The sequence below is a fragment of the Bombus vancouverensis genome, chromosome 3, assembly GCF_051014615.1.
Source record: "Bombus vancouverensis nearcticus chromosome 3, iyBomVanc1_principal, whole genome shotgun sequence".
Lineage (NCBI taxonomy): Eukaryota > Metazoa > Arthropoda > Insecta > Hymenoptera > Apidae > Bombus > Bombus vancouverensis.
Genome location: NC_134913.1, coordinates 20,793,987 through 20,814,680, shown reverse-complemented (window position 1 = coordinate 20,814,680; position 20,694 = coordinate 20,793,987). Strand labels below are relative to the sequence as shown.

Below are 20,694 nucleotides of genomic sequence, written 5' to 3'. Positions count from 1 at the left end.
AACAAAAAGTTAGAATCGCATTATATCGTCGAATAGTTTCGACGCGTTCGTTATCGACCTGTATCGCTAGATGGTAACGTAGGTCGCAGCGCACAAGTTCTGCGTTATCGACAGGCTGCATCGTCGAACTGCGAGGCTGCGAGTACCGCGTTGCAACTGTATGCGTTACAGTATTCTACTAGGCCAACAACGAATAGCCAACTTCTCTTCCTGTTCCATCGGTATTTTACTTAAAAGTACGATAAACACGTCCGTTAAATCTTTACGCAACTTGATCGCAATTTCAACCGCGAATAACCAAGTTTACGGAGAGTCGTTTAGAAAGCTCTACGTCTACTAACTTCGAACGGGGCCTCGTCGCCTTCTTCGTCGTTTTCGAGAAACTTTTCGTCTTCGAAAAACTCAAAGGCGAATAGGTTTCGCAGCAGTGATTTTTCGCCATTTATCGTTCTATCCCTCGGACGACGTTTCTTTCAGGATCGAAAGCGCCCTTTTATTCTCCGCGTTGCCTCCGCGCTGTCTGGTTCGCGCTGATTTGACGCGCCGAGGACGATCGAGCAACTTTTTCGCCGGAATTTCTCGTCTTCCGACGAATTTTAGACCGTTCGACGAATTCTGCGTGAACTCGCCTGTGACGCATAGTCGATTCTATTTCGAGAAAAGAGAAAAGAGAGAGTTTAGATGTGCCGATCTCACGGCGCGATACCCGGAGATGGTTGTCGGCGAGTTCTCGAAGGTTGCTTCGTCGCCTCGATGGCTGATATCGCGCGGATTTACGCCGTCAGGAACTGGATTTCTTTCCCGTATTCCCCGAACGTCCACCGTTCCCTTTGTTCCTTTACCTCCGCGTAACTTTCTCCGAGATATCGGTCGTTTCGCGGTTGATAACGCGCGATAATGCCGTCTTGCTGGAAACGGTGAAAGGGAAGTCGACAGCGAATTCGTTGCCGTACGAACGACTCAAGAAGCGGTAAACGAAAATTCGAGTTAACTCGACTCGCTCGTGAGATTCTCGTTTAACCGTTTTCATCGATCTTCCAAAGCGTATTAAATTCTTTGAGATTACGAGCCTGTAAGATCAGAATCGTAGAAGCTGCACGGTACGAAAGTTACGACGGTTTGGATTTATCGAGGTGAGACGTTGCAAATTTTGTTGCCACGATATCAACGAAGAGTCGTTAACGTTTGTTTCCGGTGCGATTTCTGGAGGAGACGACGCAACGATTCTCTCCCGGTTGCTTTTTACATTGGAGCAATTACATTGGAGTTTGCGGAAAATTTAGAAGATAATACCGACGTTAAGAGGAAAACGTTAGTCATCGTTGCGTGTGCGTGAATCATATTACGCGTATAACCTTCTTCCTGTAATCCTCCTCGATTAAGGAAAACCCGTCTATTTCGTAAAAAAAAAAAAAAAAAAAAAAAAAGAAAAAAAGAAAAGCAAGAAAAAGAACAGAAAATGCGTTACGAGACTTTTCGATAAAAAAGGAAGACCGGGATATCGACTGTCTCAGCCTTAGACGAACGCTCGTTTACCTTCGCGAATAACCACGTTGATGTGAATCGGAGCGGTGATTTCGAGTGACCTTCGTGACTACCCCCCGTATATTCAGCGCAGCCTCGTAAAAGTAACGATATATCAAATATAATCGTAGGAAATAAGAATTTCAGCAGGTTTTTAACTGGATGGCCGATGTTCGAGTCACCGGTACGAAGAGAGAGGGCACGAAGGATGCGAGTTTCTTTGGGCAAACGCGTTTCTTTCTCTTTCCATCTATTCCTTTGCGTCCGTTGCTCTCCTCGTCTCGCCGAACCACGCGCGTGATTATAATTATTATTGAAATTGCACGCCGCCCGTAATAACACGCGTGTAACGGACGCGTTTCCGAGTGACGGCAATCACGCGACGCAACGGGGATTATTAATTTAAACGTAATACCACGTCGAGATCGCAGCCTGGATAAACGCGCGACCGATCCGAACATACGTACCGTTTCGCCTGAAAACTCGATGTCGCTCCTTTCCAATCAGGAAAGACACGTACGTCCAACCGATTACGTAAATAATAGCACCTGGTAACTTTGCTCTTGCGTTTTAAAAGCTCGAATTTATCGCATTTCCGTCTACCTCGCCTGCTGGCGTCTAAAATCGCGTCAACCACTAGGACCAATTATCCACCATATCAACGATACCTGGTACGTGTAATTTCAAAATTGTTAAATTCACGGAGGTCGAGAGAGAGAGAGAGAGAGAGAGAGAGAGAGAGAGAGAGAGAAAGACGGACAAAAACGGTATCGAAAGAATAACACGTCGGATAATCGGTCGAAAGAGTTCTCGGTCGCGATCATCGTTCAGGCATCGTCCGAGGCACCGGATATGCCTTGGCACCGGAAGAGTCGTCCTATAGCGGCGTGTAGCCTCTGTACGGTTAGGTTTCTTCGTGTCGGCGCGCTGGTCCGAGGCGCGTCCGCGTTGCATGCATCAACGCACACGCGTTTTCCACCCACGTAAATGCACGGTCGCCAATGGATCTTCGCGATTGCAACATCGTCGTGATTGCCGCCTGCACAACGATCCTCTATAGTCTGGAGCGTGTCTCTGGTCGGTTATGTAACAAAAGCGCCCAGCGATCGTCCGTTTCGTCGTTTCGCGATCGCATCTTCTCGCGAACGCATCTTCTCGCGAACGCTTACGGCCGAACTCTTGAATTTTTCGTCGTCGTATCTAGCGATGCCAGTAAATAACAAATACCAGCAAACCGCTGATCTCTCTAGGAACGGAGCGGCGATCGCGGGCTAGTCGCAACGATCCTTTCGCAGGAAGAGCGAAATTCATAGAAACCGGTGGAAAACCGTTATTCGAAAAGAACAGCGATCACAGGTTTCTCGGCGAGCTAATCGAGCGATTCGCATGCTCGCCGCGTATATACGCCGCGTAGTATGTAGCGGAGTAGGGCGAGCGCGAACCTCGCCATCGACAACGCTTCCACGAGTTTCCAACGATCTGAATCGAAGAGGATGGTACGAGCAAGGCGGCTGTGATCGACTCGAATCCACCGACCGTTTCTTTAGACGCGAACGTCCGAACGTCCGAACGTCGCGTCCCTCGAAAATCCAGGCGTTTCTTTCCTTTTCTCGTATCGTGAGAAATTGTACGAGACGAATGCTTTAGTAGCCTCTCGATACCGATGGGAACGGACTTAGGTGTAACGCGCGTGTGTTTCGTTCGATCGAAGAGCGAGGTGACGGGTATAATTTTGACAAGTGTATCTCAATCCTAGGGTTCGATTGCTCGGTATACGTTTACATCGTGTAACGTAAAATAACATTGGAAAGTGCTTTCTAGTTTGCTCTTGATACGCCGTAGAAACAAAGTCCTCGACGGCGCGTTACTTCGCCTCGTTTACACCAGCGACCCTAATTTCCCTATTGTTCGTCGGGTGCAACTTTATACTTGTACGGAGACTCGTTAATTGCTGCCGCCGTTCTTTGCCGTAACGTGGAAAAGATGGCGAATCGTACTTACTCGTGCCAAGTATCGTCCGAATTAACGAGCTTTTTCGCTAAACTTCGTTTAACCGTTGAGCCCAGCCGACCGTAACGTTTACTATACGCGCGCGTGTCTAATTGAATTTTCGTTTCGCGAATATTACATCGCGTTGATTCGCGATGTTAATAAATTATACCCGTTCGCGCAAATCCCATAGACATACCTACGATACGATCGGTTACGGGAGTGGTCGCTGTTCTTTGTTCCGTTGGACGAGTTCACGGGACAACGATCCACGATATTTTGGAAAAACAACTTACCGTCAGGCGGGCCACTCTTATCGTCACCGACAACCGCATATCCTCGACCGGGCTATCCCAAGACGCAGATTCACCAACGTGGACGGTAGTTCGCCTCTGCTCGCCCTTCGCAATTTAATTGTTCGCGCGAAAAGGACACGATAGCGGTACGGGTGTTCCAAGCCGATGTCGTCCCATCTAGGATGCGGTTGCGCGATTACGACGCGATATTCGACCGTTCTAGCCGACAACTTTTGGTGCTGCGAAGCGAAATGGAAATAGTTTTGGAGAACTCTCTTATATTCTTCGACGAAACTAATTTTAGCGAACGACCGGTCGTCCCCGTGGCATATCGGTCGCGTCGAATTTCGAGATTCGAGACTACGAGACGACTCGCTCGTTTACGGCGATAACTTTGACGATAGCGATAGCCTGTTTGCAGAATGTTAAAATATACGACGTTATTTCGATAGGAGGGAAAAGCGTGTTCATCCCAACGGAAGAAAACCGACGACATCCGACGTTCTTTCGAGAGAAACGCCAGCCATCTTTCGCGCCAGCGAACCTGCCGTTGTAAGAACACGGTTTTCCAGGGCACCCGGTAAAATCGTCGCCACGTTTCGCTCGATTTTCCTAGAGTCGCGTCCCCACCGTCCTCGATTCCGCAGCAGCCGATTGGCGGCGGAAGGTTAACGCGCGGTCGGCTCCTCCGCGTGGAAAGAGCTGTTCGCGGCGGATGCGATAAAAGTGCCGCCGCCGCTCTCGTCCTCGCGCGTTTGCCTCGCGACGATAGAATCGCGTTCGTGTCGGCAAACGATGGTCGCTCGGTCGCGAAATCGCGCTAGCGGATAAAAATCCGCCGCTTCTCCCCGTGGCCGCTTCCGTTTCGTTCGTTGCTGGTCGTCCGGTCGATCGGCCGCAGCTCGTCGCTGCCAACCTGGTACTCTCGCGTTCGTCTCTCCGTCCGTCTGTGTCGTTCGAGCTGACCGTGCTTGGCGAATCGAACGGGAGCAACCCTGGTCCAAGGCGAACCGCGAACTAATTATGGAGCTGTCACGAGTCCACGGATCGCCTAATTGCGTTGGGAAGCAGCGAAATACTCGCTGATTCGCTGATCACGGTCCGATCCGATGCGACGCGATGGTTCGCCTCGAACTACTTACCATCTACTACCATCTACCACCGTCTACCAGCGCACAGCCCGACGAGGTCTCTTCCAGTGGATTCGTAGTTTCGTACAAGCGAGACGAGACGAACGAGTAGTTGGAACGTAATCGCGATCGCGAAGTGCGTTTTTCTCGGTTTTCCCGTTCGTACGGGACTCGTTTTTCGGCGTCGTACGATCGCAAAGTGTCTTTCGGTTGGAACGAGTCGAACCGGTCGACGATTCTCCGGCGATGTGGTTGCTAATCGTTAGTCGACGATGACGCGTCGATAACGGATGCTTCGTTATCGGGCGAAAGCGTCGATCGACCTAGTTTGCCGGGACGCGCGATCCTATTGGAAAATCGGTCAGGAAGAATCGTGTTCGTTGTGTGCCGCTGCCTCGCCTCGTGGCTCTTCGACGATAAGTCGATTGGTAATTGATGTTCGCGATGAGCCGTAAGAAGGTGTGGAATTCTATAGTGCGTCGCAAGAGGAAAAACCACTTGGATCTCAGTGGCAAAGAAGAGAGCGACGCGGGTAGCGTTTGTAAGTGATGGGACCGTGCTATGCTTTCTTTCTTGTCTCGCTCGGCTTCCTATTTCCAATGCGTGGCATTTGCGTCGACGACAAGAGTATATCGGAGCTCTAATAGTCGCGAAACGCTTTGCTTTTTCGATGGCCGAGTTAACGTTCACGTAGTCGGAACGCTCGCCTAAAATTCACGTTACCTTCGGTACGTACGCGTTTCTCGAACGATCATCGAAATGCTTGAATTCGAGAGACCAGTCGGATAGAACGTTACGATTATACGTTAGAAAATATCGTTAAAGCTTCTCCTTTAAGCAGAATTCATCATGACGTTGTAAATAAAACTACGAAAAATAAATGTCAATGTTCTTATGTTTTTACTGATATAAACTCAAATGAATCACATTTCCGCTTTTACGCTCAGGCTTTTCGTTGACACATCGTATTTACGCAAGACAGGATACGAAGAAATATCAGACTCGCATTGCGTATCTGAAAATATTTTCGGTTTTCAAGCCGCGTTACGAAAGCATATTAATAGCTAGAAAAATCATTTCGTTGATATTTAGCACCAACGAAACAAGCACGTTATAGTCGCGAGTTTAGAATCGTAAAATTTCAACTACCCTGGTCGGTTAAAATACCAGTTAGTTTGAAAATGAAATTATCGGTTTTCCAAATAATAACGTCGATGACGAAGTCGTTATAAGATGAAGTTGTTATACCGCGTTCATCGATGTTTCCTGTACCGTTTTCTGCATTTTTCTTCGCTTCCTTTCGTTTCAGCTTTCTCTGCGCGATTTTCCGGCTTGCCTCCGCTTTTGCGCTTAACGTTTATATCGTATACGCGGTAAAAATGTTTCTGTGTAGCTGTAGCGATTGCCAGTTACGGGGTATGATCGTTAATCGTGGAAAACGCCAAGTATGATTCGGTATTTTTGCGGAAATGGAAACCGCAACCTGTTGGTCTCGCGTCGTTAAATGCTGCAGGCTATTTCCTAAAGAAATTCGCGTGTGTGTGTGTGTGTTTTCACGCGCATCACTTGCTTGGTAATTTAGCATGAAATCAGCGATTCGTAACGACGAAAAAAAAAAAGAAAAATTATGTTTCATTAGAATCGTTTCAAACGCGTATGTATTTCTTTTCGTGGATTACTCGTTCTCGGCGGTATCGCGCGTTGCGTTCTCTAACTCGATCGATCTAAAGATCTAAAGAAATCAATCGCTAGAAATCGCCATTAATTTCATCGGTTGACAAAGTTGTCGACGTTTAAGCGACGATACAACTTTTACGGTCGCTCGTTGTAATGGCTAAAAAGAGCGAAGAAGAAGCGTGTAGCTTCCCATTTTCGACCTTACGATTTCTGCGTCGTAGAGTCGTTCTACAAAGGCTGGAGTTTGCAGCTAGCGGACGATTTCTACGATGGAAAAGCGAAAGAACGTCGTGGCGCGTGCGAACGACGAAAGAGTGCAGGGTGCGAAAAGAAAGGGGCGAACGAGGGTCTGGCGACATCTGCCGAAACATCGTACGAGAGTAGAAAGGCGGATCGCGAAGGCGAGAAACAGCGATCGAGGGGCGTGCTCGTTGAACGGAGACGAGAAACGATGGAACGGAGAGTGACTGGAAGCGCGGCAGGGGATGACAGAGGGAAGCGGCGCGAGAAACGCCGACATCGGAGGATCTTAATTGAAACGTCCGTACGTTTAATTAAAAATCACTGTCGGTTGCGATCCCGCGGTGAAATCGCTCTCGAGTTAACCTTCGGGGATTGGCGTGTTCGCTCGTCTCTCTATCGACAGATGCGTTTGCATCCGTTTCGCCGATAAATTCCGAATATCGTCGACAAAACGTTTCGTCTCTCGACGCTGTTGTCAAGTCTGCGTCTTAACGCGGCAAATTCCTCGGAAATTCGGAGTTTGGTCCGGTCCTGAATACGCAAAGTCCAGCTTCGATTTACGGAGTTGCCGTTCGGTTGCTGTTCGCCGATCGTCCCGGCATCGGAAGATCGAGTTCCAGGGCGCTTTCGCGCAAGGTCGAAAGGGGGAGGAAGAATAAAAGGACGAGGTTAGAACGCGGTGGTCGGTGCTTTGGTAACTCAAGGAGACAATGCTGGCGGTAACACGATCCGACGCTGCTTTGCTTCGGTTACACGGGCTATAACTTAACCACCGGAGTACGTATATCGTTGCTTAATCGCGACTACAACGCCCCACGGCTTGCTCGCCTCGAACTCGATCGGCTGCCGCCACGGCGCACGGGTTTCCACCGGACTAATTGCACCGCGGACCGATTCGATTCGGGACGATCGTACCAAGGACGAGCCTCGAAGAGCTGGCAAAAATTTTAGTCGCGTATCGATATAGATCGATTTTAAGGGACAGGCCGCGTGATCCGCGGCTACGGTCCATCCTCTGTACCGATATTAATAACCTGAACGAGTCGTTCGAACAGGCCAAATAATATCAGATTTCTATAGGTATAGGTCCGTAAGATAGTCGCGAGAGACGAAGGAACGTCGGAAGTAGTCAATTATTTCTGGTTGCTCGAACTATCGATGCCGTTGAAAGAAAAAAGCGTTCCGGACGTTGTGCCGTGCCAACGGAGGTATCGTCTTATCGGACGTTGGGTTAGGTGCATCCTTTGCTCCTCCTACGTTGTCGCATGACTCAACCTCCTTGTACGGCCAGCGTGAATACCCTAACGCTACACGCAGCAAATGCATCGTAGTTACCACGCTGATGGCCTTTTCTCATTACGTGCCACGCCTTTGCTCCTTCCTTCTCTTCTCTCCCCACTTACTACTCCTTCCGAACGAGCTTTATTAGCAGTTTTCTATTAGCCGTTCTCACGCTCTATCGCGTAATTTGTCACAGTGGCGCGTACGTAATGTAGGGCGCAAACTTGCAATATGATTTATACGTAAGTCTATTTCACGAACGTCTAAAGAGCCTGCTAACTAATTTATATCTTAACGAAGTATATCAATTATCCTTCGCGAGACGTTCTTGGTCTCGACGCGAAAGGAGCCGACCGAGTTTCATCGATCGACCTGTTTCTCTCTATTCCTCGCCCGCCTCTTATCCGGAATACGCGGTTATTAGTTTCGAAGCGTTGAAAGTTGTTGGAATAAACGGAAACTGGATCGCGGAAGAAAGTTTTATCGCGCGTCAGCCGACGAAAGTCTAGAAACGTAATATCTCGAGTTAGCTCGTCTCAGGAGCGAAGAAATCGTAAGGTGTTCAGGCACGTTTGGCGTGCTATCCTCTCTGTTAATTAGAAGCGATATCGACGCGACAAGATGGGTGATGAAAGGCACAGCACGTTTCCGAAAGCGGCAGAGGAGGTAAAGGACCGCGTCAGCGTCCGCGACAAAACTCGAAGCCGTTTCCCATAGCGCGCGATACAGAGCGAAATAACTGTAACGCGATGAGAACGAGCGCGAATTCCATCGAATCGAGTCTAGTAGCGCAAACGAACGAACGAACGTTTAGACGTTAGACGCTTTGGTCGCCTGTGTGTACTGCAGCTGCATCTACGATGCACGCACCGCGAACGAGATAGGCTTACGGACGCGTGTTTCCGTGTTTCGCGGCTCTTTTATCTCTCGCAGTTACAGAGGCTCTCACTTTGAACGAACGCTAGCGCTGTTCGCGCGAATGGAACTCGATGCGAATTAGGCGAAAAATTAAGATTTTTTTTTTTCTGTAAAAACGGCGAACTGAACAAAATCGGTGAAAGCTGGTCAAAGCGTTTACCGTCGATATGTACGAAATAATCGTTACTCTTAAAATACTTGTTATTTATTATCTTGCCATTCCGTGTAATTTCCAACATAACTGTACATAATTTTTGCTTGGAACTTTCAGCTTGATTCTATTTCGTTGCCCTATTCTTATTTCGCAAATGTCACGCTAATCTCTCACCGCAGCTTTTCTTTCGTCTATCTGTATCCTTTTCTTCGTCTTATTTCGCGCGAGTAAACGTTCTGCGTTCCTTTGGGTTCTTTTAGAAATTTCGCTTAATTTAATCGATCTAACTACGCTATAAATGTAATTGTGTTGAAATGATTGTGATGTTTATATAGCGCTATTGCTAAGAAGGGTGTCCACCCTTCCAAGAAGAGGGTTACAACAGAGACATACTTTGGATCCCGAATTGTCCTCGTTAAGCGAACACGATTCCAATCGTCTTATCGTGGAGCGTAAGTGGGACATTCAGAACACTAGCTTTTCTCTTTCTTTATTTTTTTAATTGTAAGTACCATACGATAAGTACGATGAATGATAGATTCAACAACTCCCTTCTTTTTCACCCAATCTTCTGAATTCCTTGTTACGATGTGCGTATCTTTTATTAATTCTTCGTTCGACGCGAAGATTGCGATGTGAAGATGTTTTGATCGCGTTAAATCCTGTGATTCGTTTGAAATATCATCCGACATGATTTTAAATACGATTCTTTCGTTCTACGTATATTCCTTTTTCTTAGTGCGTTTCATAATTGCGTGTAATACAGGCGTTGGAGAATCGAACATTTGCTGTATCTGCCTAAATTTGAATGATATAGTTAATCGTATAATTATAATTAAGTTACGAGAAGCATGCTGTAGCGAAGGATACTCATTTTGCATCTGATTATTGTACTTGGAACGTAGGAAGATTAAAATAGCTGTAGTCGAGTACCGAACGAATGTTAAATAACATTGATAAATAGATATCGTGGTATGGTAAAAAACGTACACGATCGAGCATGAACGTATTTTCTATTCCATTGTTTCCAGCTGTATTCGTCGTTTTAAAATTTCCAAATTATTCGCTGTATTTTCGATAGAAATTTACCGCGCATCCCGGTAATCTATTTCAGAAGCCAACCAGAGCGTATCGTCACCAAATAACTCCCCTATAAAACCATCCTTCCGCGATACACTTTGCTCCTTCCGAATCTAAAGGAACTTCTTCCTGAAATCGACGAACAACGCGCCGACCTACTTCCTCGCCGAGTTCCACGTCGAGTTTCAAACTCGATAAAAGCTCCGAAAAATCGATAGAACGAAAATCCTTCGACGTCTAATTCTCCTCTACTTTCGACTTACCCGCGCTCCTAATCTTATCTTCTTCGAACGTTTCGTCTCGAGTGGAAGAGAAAGAAAACGGCTTCAAACGAGAAAAGAGAAGGAAAAAGGGACAAAGAGAGAACCGATCTGTGCGTGTGTTTCTTTCCCGGTTTCCTCGGTCCATGCAGCGTGTGGAAACGGTTTTTCGTCTGTTTACGCGAGAAGATCCGCGCATTTGGAGACGGGCCAGCGATATTTTTACGTTTCGCCATTCTCGATTGGCGGAAACTGGCGCAACGGAACCGCAATACGGACCGAACCGAGCCGTTCCAGGAAGTAAGAAACTTCCCTGGAATCCGGATTTCCACGCGACGGCAAAAGGAATTTCTCTCGGCCCTGGCATTCGTATTCCACTCGCACGTCGGCCGACCTATATTCCTCGCCGTTTCGAATTTCAGCTACCGATGCGACGTCGATGTCGAACAACCTTGGTTTCCTGACGTTTTTACGTAATACCCAGCAAATAGCTTTTCCATGGATTCCTTTTTGGCCGAGTCCCCGACGATGTACGGAGCTTATCGTTGGCCTGGTTTCTAGTAGCTGCGGATAATCTATCTTGAACGGGGCGTTAGCAACGTGCGGCTCGATGTTCGGCTCGTGTACGATCTTCCGCTATTAACCCTCCACTGACTCTTCCGTCAATTTGGCGGCTTGTAGCGACTATAAAAACACGATACGTTCTGTACGTCGCTTTATTATTTCAAGAATTATTAGTACAAATACGTTTTCCCCCAGAAACAGAATAGGTAAATCTCTACGTATGTATCAAAAAAAAAAAAAAAAAAAAAAAAAAAAAAAAAAAAAAAAAAAAAAAAAAAAAAAAAAAAATTAGTGATATCACAAAAATTTCTCCACTCGTACCGTTTCTACTTCGAGTTTTTCGCTTGTGGCCGATGCGAACAATCTTACAAAAATCGCTATATATTACGAGTGATATACACATATACTTACCCCTTTTTCTTATATGTATTTACGTATGCATGTAAGAATTCAAAGGTCCAAGTTTGTCAAAACCTATGAGAAATTCGATCGGATTATGAGGTTAAACGTTTCGCTATTTTAGATACTTTTAAGTGTCATTTCTTTGGAGAACTATGTCGTTACGAGTTATCGTTGACCCATTTTTCGTATCTCTTAGTATGCATATGCGTGAGGATACGATACTAGCAAAAGTTATTTGTGTTGATAGCCATTTACATTTTGTGCAGTTCGCTGCGTTCGCTCTTATTATCTTCCTTGCCTTTTCAACATTCCTTTTTCCACTCTAATTATTCATTCAGATTGTCGCTACTATTTCATTCAGGCTGTAAAACGTTATTCCTCTGATAGCTTTGCTTCAATTTTTGCGTCCGTTGAAACATACTTCGCGTATTATTATGTATTCAAAGTTTCATGGAACTAATTATAGAAACGTTTGTAAATAAATAAATAAATTTATAAATTTATTTACATATATATATGTATTTAGAACATCGTTGAGATATATAACGTATAAAGAGATATAACGTCGTCGACGCGCTTCGTCGACACGACGATATTATTTCTCCATAGTTTGGTATCTTTAGATTCTAGTCTGAAGACGATACGACGTTTAATCGTTATAGAACACGATGAAGATATATTTTAAGGAATACGTTTTTGTAGGATAGAAAAGAAACGAGCGAGAAGCAAAGTCGTCGTTTCTTCCGCGCGTTAATAAAATCTAGCGTATCCCGAGAAAGCGTGAAGAATTAACAGCTTGTTAGAAGACCGCCGATTCTGGCAAGACATTCGCAAATGCCTTGGCAGGGTAACGAGAATTATATATTTGGTTTGCAGTGTCAAGCGAACTGAAGCGCCAACAGGTACGCGATAGGCTAGAAAAATTGCGCGTGAACGCGGGAAGTCGAAGGAAGTGGAGCGGCCGCGTGGAAATTGGAGGAGTCGAACACAGCTTTCACCTGGTTACGCAAAAATGCGGAGCTCGAAACACGAAACAATGACCGAGCCGCGTGCTGATGTCCGATTTAACTGCGACAAAAAGTTCGCTTTTCTCACCCGAGAGCTCCTTCTACTCGTTTTACCGTGGAAAAATATCACATGCGAGTTTTCTTTCCGAGTTTTTACCTCTGGTCGAGCAACTGCGGTCTCTATTAGGTGGATGCAAAAGTTGGTTGGACGTTGAACGCGCTAGAAAAATACAGCTATCCTGTTTTATAATAAACGTCGATACTGGATAATTTAGAAAAAAAGATCTACCTACGCTAGCGCGAATCGAAAGTTTTGAATCGTTAACTTTTGGACACAAAAGGCGTTTGAATTTTTGAACGAAAAATATACAGATAGATATTTGGACTTTTATATAATATTTATAGAATATATCGTATATTTTTCACCACGGTATTGTTCCCTTTGAATATTTCTATCGTGCGGTCGTTATTTGAGCCATTGCAGGCATTGTTCTTTTTTTCAAACCGTAACAATTTCGATGGAATAACGATAAAAGGCAACGTAGATCGTTCAATTCTATTTTCTACTTTTTACGTGCACACTTTTTACAAGGTTTCGAGTCTTTTTCGTCGAGCATTTAGCTGGTACGCACCGACCTATATTTATTCCATAATCAACTTGGTTCGGGTCGGTAGAAAGGACCTTCGTACGCAGTTTTGTGGAAAAAGTTGAAAGCTTCGCAACGAGCTGGAAATTATATTTTAGTAATATTCGCGCGTGGATAACGGCGAATAATTAGTCAGAAAATTGTTCGAAAACTCGTATAATACCTTTTCTGGTTGTCAAAGAAGATACGCGAAATAAACTCCAAAAATTAATTACTACTGTAAGGTCCATTCGTGAAATAGCGTTTAAATAAGAAGATACTTACGTATTTGGTTTCCAAAGCGAGCATTCTGTGTACACGCTGTTAATTCGTTTCGTTAATTCTAATACCTCGTTGTTTCTGGGAACAATGGCAATTTCAACTTACCTGTCAGAAACCTGTCCAATTTGAAACATTTGTTGCACGAACGTTCAAAAATTCAATCGGGGATCACAAACAGCAATTTGGTCGGTCGGCAAACAACGATGCCACGAAATGAAAATCAATTTCACAGCAGGCGCGATTCGACGAAACGTGAGCAAAAGTCAAAGGTGAATTAATTAACGGCGACCTGGTTATCCTTTGGTGTCCGGCGTCACCGGCAAATAAGCGTTGAATTTCATGTAATTAACGGCATACGTCGTCGTCGTATTATGCACGTTTATGAAAACAAGCCTCGTCCGTTAGATGTTTCCTTTTTAGCAATTGTGAGACTAATCGCTGCCTCTTGTAAGTACGTTTTCCTTTTTAAAGAAATTCAAATTATGTTGACTACATATAGCCCTTATTTAAAACAAAATTCGGCGTATATAAAATATTTGACGCGGTGATTTGTTAATTCTGCCTCCTTGAATCAATCTCGAGTATCTACGACTCGCGTATCGTTCCTTATTTGTAGATTATAATCGCCCGAGTGTATGTATTATTAAAAATAAAATGCTGCACTTCCTTGCTACCATACTCGACATCCGATACGAAGGAAAGATGAATTAACGCAACAAAATCCGCGAGGTAACCTCGTATTTCAGAATTCCGTGTTAATTATGCATGTTACAATGGCGCGAGTTTTACGAGTAAGTTTTCCTTCTTCCTCCGATCGTTAACGAAAGAATAACGGCGGTCGTCGATTACAACGTCCTCGACTTGCGTTTCGAGGTGACGGGCTGCTTAATTGTTCACGACGAAAACCGCGGATTATACGATCAAGCTGATAAAAATCAGGGTCATCGAAGCAGCTTAATTGTTTCGCACAATCCTGCACCGGCCTCTCGCCGTTGTGTTGTTCACACGACTATATACATTTGTACATTTGCATCGTGCGTGTCGTGTATACGCTATACACCTGTGTTTTGAATAGATCGACTCGATCGTCGTTTTTGAAATTTTTGTTCGATACAAATACTTTTCGGACGATTCTATACCTGGATCGCCCAGAGGGTTGCCGAGATTAGTTCGATGAAGAGGATTGCCCTCGCTCGAACGATCGCTGAATATCGATTGTATCGCGCATGGCGTATCATTGACTCGAATAAAACTCGATAGAGGAAACACTCTCGTTAATTTTCAGCTCTACTCGTTCTAGGGCGGCCCGACTGTCGTTGGTAATTGCGAAACGAGTGTTTAAGGGAGATTATTCCGAATCGCGTAAGAGCACGTGCAATGTCGTTGACGACCAATTGATATTTTGCTTTGGTAACATCTTTGAAAGTTTTTACGATAAATATCCATATGATTTAAGATCAACGATATGAGTTAAAGACGTCGGATTGCTCTGTTACGTCGATTTCTTTAATTTATCACGTAGATGTTTAGAATTACACATTGCGACCTGTAATTTATCTTCGTGATTGGTAACTTACGATTCGTTTGTCCCTTTGTAGTAAACTCTAATTTTCTGTGCATGTATGTTACATTATATTTATAATAATACTAATAACAAATGTTACGTAATAGTATCTAGCATTCGATAGAAGGTTTATTGATACGTCAAATTTTATGCGAATTGTATTACAATTATGAACACGTACAATATATATTACGTTCTAAAAATTACTTGTATAAAAATGTTTACGGTATACATTTATAGATTTCGTTTTCTTTTTAATCTCGATTTAACTTGGCTAATTGCACTCCAAAAACATTGGTCTTGACTTCGATTTAACAATCCGAGAGAAAAACGTTTACGATACACGATACATAATCAGTTAATTCTATATACGTTAAATTCTGTTATCACCGAAGTTCTCGTTTTTCCGATATTTCGATCATAAACGTAAAATTATAAAATTTGTATGAAATATCTTAGAAAAGATGTCCTGTAGAAGAGAACGAATGTATTTAACCGTAATTTTACGTCTTCTTCTGTTACAGGTGAGTTAAAGTCCTTGTCCTTGCCAAGGGGATTTCCGCCAGAATTAGCGGTGAAGGAGGATGACAAAGGTAAAGAAACGAGCAGCCCATTAGCTGCATACTCGATCACCGTTAATCGCAAATTTTATTACCAGCTGAGCCAGCTGAGAATGCAAACGCTAACTATAGATATGATTGTTCCGCGAGAACGCGTCGGTGCACTTTCTCGATAATCGTGGGTAGATTCAAGGGTTTACAGATGCCTTGCTTTATTTTATAATTATATTTATAAACATGTTGGACTTGAAAGCTAATCTGCCAGATATGGCGATTCTCTCGCGGGTACTAGTTTACAAAATTGGCCAAAGCGATCATTCGACGATCGAAGGTTCGTTCACGATTACGGTGGAAAATCATCGCGAGATTCTTGTGGCTACAATTTGTCATTTCTCGGTACAATATATCTCGGTGAAATATTTGAAAGTATATCCAGCAATTTCACCACCTTTATAGCTATTATTACGCTATTTTGTAGGTGATTCGATCAAAGTTAATAACTATAATATATTTGTTTGTTATATGTTTCGCTGACACGTTTTCCTCTCTATCTATTTTCAGAAAATTTGTTCTTTTAACGAAAATTTTCTTGAACATCGTTTAGGAAAGCAAAAATGTGCATGCGTTATTTCGTAAACTATCAGAATTACCTCTTTTATCTACTTGTATTAAGTCGCAGACTCCTGGACAATAATTAAATACATTTATCAGGACATGTGTTAATTATAATTAATTACCATTTATTTCGGCATAGTTGCTTAACGAGGTCATAGATGATTTCTTTTAACAGCGTATATCGTGCAAATTAAATAAGAAATTGGCAAAACAAAATTACACGCTAAGACTTGACAACCCAACAAATATTATGCGGTTAAGGTTGTATCGATGGACGAAAGCTGAATCATCGTTGTTATTGATTCTTAAATAAACGATAGATAAACGAAATTATAATGCGCAATAAATAGCTAAAGTAAACATAACAATAATATGTTTGCGAATGTTCAACAGTGGTAAAATGTTTATGCCAGTATAATTTAGATGCTGTAATTAGAACAACTTTATTTTATCGTTAGATTTATAATTAGCACTTATCGAGCGATACATCGAACGACAAATGACAAATTGAACTCGAGTTTTTGTTTTCGTAGGCAGCGATTTATTTCCCAAGTGAACCAATAATTTTATGCCGTCTTATAGTTTACCTAACGACCAATAATTATGACTTTTAACATGCGAACAGTCGAGTTTATGAAATAATAAGAGCCTTTTCTGTTTCTGTAAACACGGTCTCAAGTACATACGTATACATGCCTATATTGCTACGAACTAATGAAACTGGTTCTAGAATTTGTGCGAGAAATTTTTGTTTTTTTTTCTGAATACTCACTCTTAATGGCTCTTAAGCAAAAAAAGAACTGATATCTTTTACAATTTGCCTCTATACAGCGATTAAAATCACAGCATTCCTTCTATAAACACATTAAAATAGATGGTTCGGCATTTCTCTCTTGATGACAATCCGAGACTTGTGTAGGCTGCTATACCGTGCTATACTATACTATGCTATGTTCGGCACACTCTCCTTTTCTTTATTTTTTTTTTTTTTTTTTCTTGCTCAGAAAATAAAAAGCAAAAAAGAAAAGAAAGAATAGCATTCTAATAATAAGAATAAAAAATATTCTTTGCCCGTTAGTCTGTCTTTCTATTGGTATAGAGACTAGTTTAGATAATCGGAAATCCCTGGTATCGATGTTTCTCATTCCTATACTAGTTAGAACACATTTACGTTCGACTGATTTGCGTAAGGCTGTTGCTCAATTATTCAAATACGTGCATATGCGGCCGCGATTCTACTTGCAGCTGCTGTTTGTAGAAGCAAATGAACAGACCAGCGTGTTTCCGCTCGCACGCGTTCGACATGCAACGAATAGGAACTCGTGTCTCTCCTTTTCGATGAATCGCCTTCAACGCTGAATCCCTATGTTCCTACAATTTTCTACCTTTGTACTTTTTTTCTTCTTTTCTTTTTATTTGTCTTTAGTATTATTAAGTTATCGAGCATTCTCATTCTTCGAGTATTTGCTCGCAAACCGCATAATTTCCCCTTAATTCCGTATCATTTTACCTTTTTACCTAAGCGAATTTACCTTTCTGCATCCGCGAATGTCGAACACTGGGTGGAAACAAAGTGCTCATTACCGGCATATCTTTTTCTCTGGTTTCGCTCTGGCGAAGGAGTCTTCTACGGTCGTACAATCTATGTAGGTACAAGCAAATTGCTTTCAGTTAACCGCGGAATCATTCGTGGATCGAGTTTTTGGAGCGAGAGACCAAGCAAATTTCCTTTCGCCGTAACTTCCAATTACGAATATCCTTGTATTAATACAAGGTTGCCGATGCGTTGTCAATTGCATACGAAGTAGAGGAAATTTTTCTTAAGAATACCTGGCCGGTATTGGTCGGAGGCGAAACAAATTTCCTACTTGTTTCAGTCGTGGTAAAAATAATTGTTTTTGCGCGAAACGAGTCTAAACTTCGATTTCACTAAATTGAACAAGCTGACGATATAATTTTCGTTCTCTGAATTTATTCTCCGCGGCGATCGAAGCGGTTGTTGACGCCATTTCGTTGAAACCGTTCGCAAGTTTCTGGTACGATCTTAAATTTTGTAAATTTTACTTCCTCGCCAAAACGTTACGTCACCTCCTGGCCTCGACTAACGCAAGCGAGTTCCGCGTAAATCGGGTTGGCCATCGAAGTTTCGAGGAACGTTACAGCTTCGTTGTATAACTTTTGCTCGCATGGAAATTAGCTGTTGGCATCGGTCCCGAGCAACCACCGCGCGACTATTTCATTGATGTAACTTTGGACGAAGAAGTTGAGCCACGGTTAACAGCTCTCTCGCGGAAACAGAATTTCACGCTGCCTTACAATGAACTTTGGGGCCGCCTTATTACTAACAAGCTCAATAGGTACCGAATAGTATTGAAAACATTTGTCTTACGCTAAAGTTGCTAATATCCATTAAATATTCAACACCTATAATAAAAAATTCTTAACTAATAAACTTTATATTATACGTGCATACGTAGCAGGATACGTAACAGGTTTCTACGTGATATTTTATATCGTATAAGCAAAATTGTCAAACTCTCGATGAGCTTTATCTTACAGCCACCTATTATTACTATCCATAGCTTGAAATTACTCACGTTCGCTCTGCTACTGCCGCTAGTATCAAAATTGCACTTGCTTCCACAAAAACGATCCTTCACACTCGTTTAGCGTTCGATTCTCGAAGAACTACGCAAAGTTCACGTAACATCCTATCGGGCGAGTTGTTCGAGTATCTCGACCGTTATTGTCGCCGACCGCACTACTGGTGATCGCTGTTAACCCGTATTTATGACGCGCCATGGCCAGGAGCCAGGTTAATGCGTCAAAGTTACGTGGTGCTGTGTCGTCGCTCGTGGATATGAGCGTACAAGTGCATCGGGGCATGTATCGATGGTACGTATTCACGTGGCACGCGTATAGTTAGGTTCAGGCGTTTTAAAAGGTGCATATTTCATTGATCGATCGTTTCTCTCGGTCTCTGGATCGTGAGTTCCGCGTAGCGGAAGAGGAATTTATTTCGGCGATTCATGTCCAACGTAACAATTAGCAAACGCTTCGTGGGTTTTATACATCAACTAGTACGTTGATTAATTCGAATGTGCAAAAATAGGTAGGCACAAAGAATTTTAGAAATATACACCTGTACATGTAAATAGAATATTATTTGATATTGAAAACAATATCTAAAATTCTGTACCAAAATAACAATAAAAATTTGTTGGTGTACTATTTCAAATCGTCTATTGAACTCATTGCGCATCGTCTGAGAATATCTCAAATCCGTGACAAGAATTTGCACAAAGGAAAGTTCCGTCGAACTTTAACGTTCTCGTACCTCAAAGGGGGAGTAAACGAAATCTTATTACGAAGAAAGTACAAAAGTATTCCTGCGGGAACGTGATTAAACTTTCGAAACGTTGAATACATTGCGTAGCTGCCTCTCGTTCGAGTCTTAACGTTCCCAACCTTCCTCGTCTTTGGATCTTCCGTTCATTTGCGTTGCTCTATTTGCAACATGCATTAGCCCATCCACTCTCTTCGTCGAGTTGTCCTTTCTGGTTACCTTCTGTGACTACGTCAAATGCAAAGGTAATTTCGTAGGTGTCAACGGGTCAAGTACCGAAGCAATGACGAACCAACAGGAAGAGAGCACTTAGGGTGGAATAATAAGGAACTTCGTTGCGGTAACAACGAACACCGAGTTCACTGAGAATGTTGTCCAATCTTGGAGAAAGTCGCAGTTAATTGTAACCGTTCCCATCTATCTTTGTGAACAAATATATCGTTGTTGTCATTGTACATATGTATTACCAAGTACCTATTCGGTAGATGTTAAAACATATAATTATTTTATGATTTAATTTAAACACCAGCTGCTGAAGCTTCAGAGTGAAATTTAATTCTGGAATTTAGTTAGAAAGGAAAAGTATTGCTTCAATTATTTGTTTAGACCTCTTCTGCACAGTTTAGAAGAAAGGTATAGAACAAAGACAGCGAATCACTAGACTTTGACAAGTTTATGTATCGATTATTTTAGACAATCGATAGATTGATTTAATACCCGATTAATCTTTAAAGTTGTTTCAATTTAGTAACAAAATATTCAAATAAGGATAGAGTAAGACTTGAAAAGAAGTCAGAAAATTCTTCTGGAAAACGTAAATTTCTGTCGATGCAATGTAAGTTTTTCGTCGTGCCGCTCGACCTTTAAAATCAACGTTAAACAAGCATCTGTCGTGTTTATGAACACGCAGTGCACGCGTGCTACTGACGTCGCGTGGAGGGGATCTGTTTCAAGCAAAGCAACAAGCTCCCTTTAAGGGATATTCAGTTACATCAGGATGAACAAGCAGCCATGAATGCGTCGAAGAAGTTTTGCCTTTCTACGTTACAACTGCACGCGCATGTATCCTCGAAAATAAAAGTAGAACGACCGCGTTAGCATACGCGAGTCGTGACAAGAAAAGCTCGCAGAAGCGACTCTCGCCGAATCTAGCCTCGGCGTGTCCCGTGTCAAACT

The 20,694-nt window shown here is 43.1% G+C and overlaps 1 protein-coding gene and 1 long non-coding RNA gene across 10 annotated transcripts in view; one reads left to right on the top strand and one right to left on the bottom strand.

Annotated features, from left to right (window-relative positions):
* The window catches only part of raskol (Ras GTPase-activating protein raskol), a 255,886-nt gene that overhangs the window by 112,712 nt on the left and 122,480 nt on the right, over window positions 1-20,694 (top strand). For 5 of the 9 annotated variants that reach the window (XM_076617130.1, XM_033328341.2, XM_076617128.1 and 2 more), the window contains one exon: window positions 15,522-15,590. The exons of 1 other annotated variant lie outside the window; for it this stretch is intronic. In XM_076617130.1, coding sequence (XP_076473245.1) covers window positions 15,522-15,590 — 69 coding nt within the window. Of the gene's footprint in view, window positions 1-4,598; window positions 5,481-9,547; window positions 9,665-13,789; window positions 13,881-15,521; window positions 15,591-20,694 lie in introns of those variants that run through there. 3 more of the 9 variants (XM_033328339.2, XM_033328343.2, XM_076617132.1) reach the window with 3 other exon arrangements.
* LOC143302442 (uncharacterized) lies at window positions 15,769-19,007 on the bottom strand. Its single transcript, XR_013057948.1, has 2 exons — window positions 18,770-19,007; window positions 15,769-18,596 (listed from the first exon to the last, which is right to left on the bottom strand). It is a non-coding gene; the product is annotated as an uncharacterized LOC143302442 (long non-coding RNA).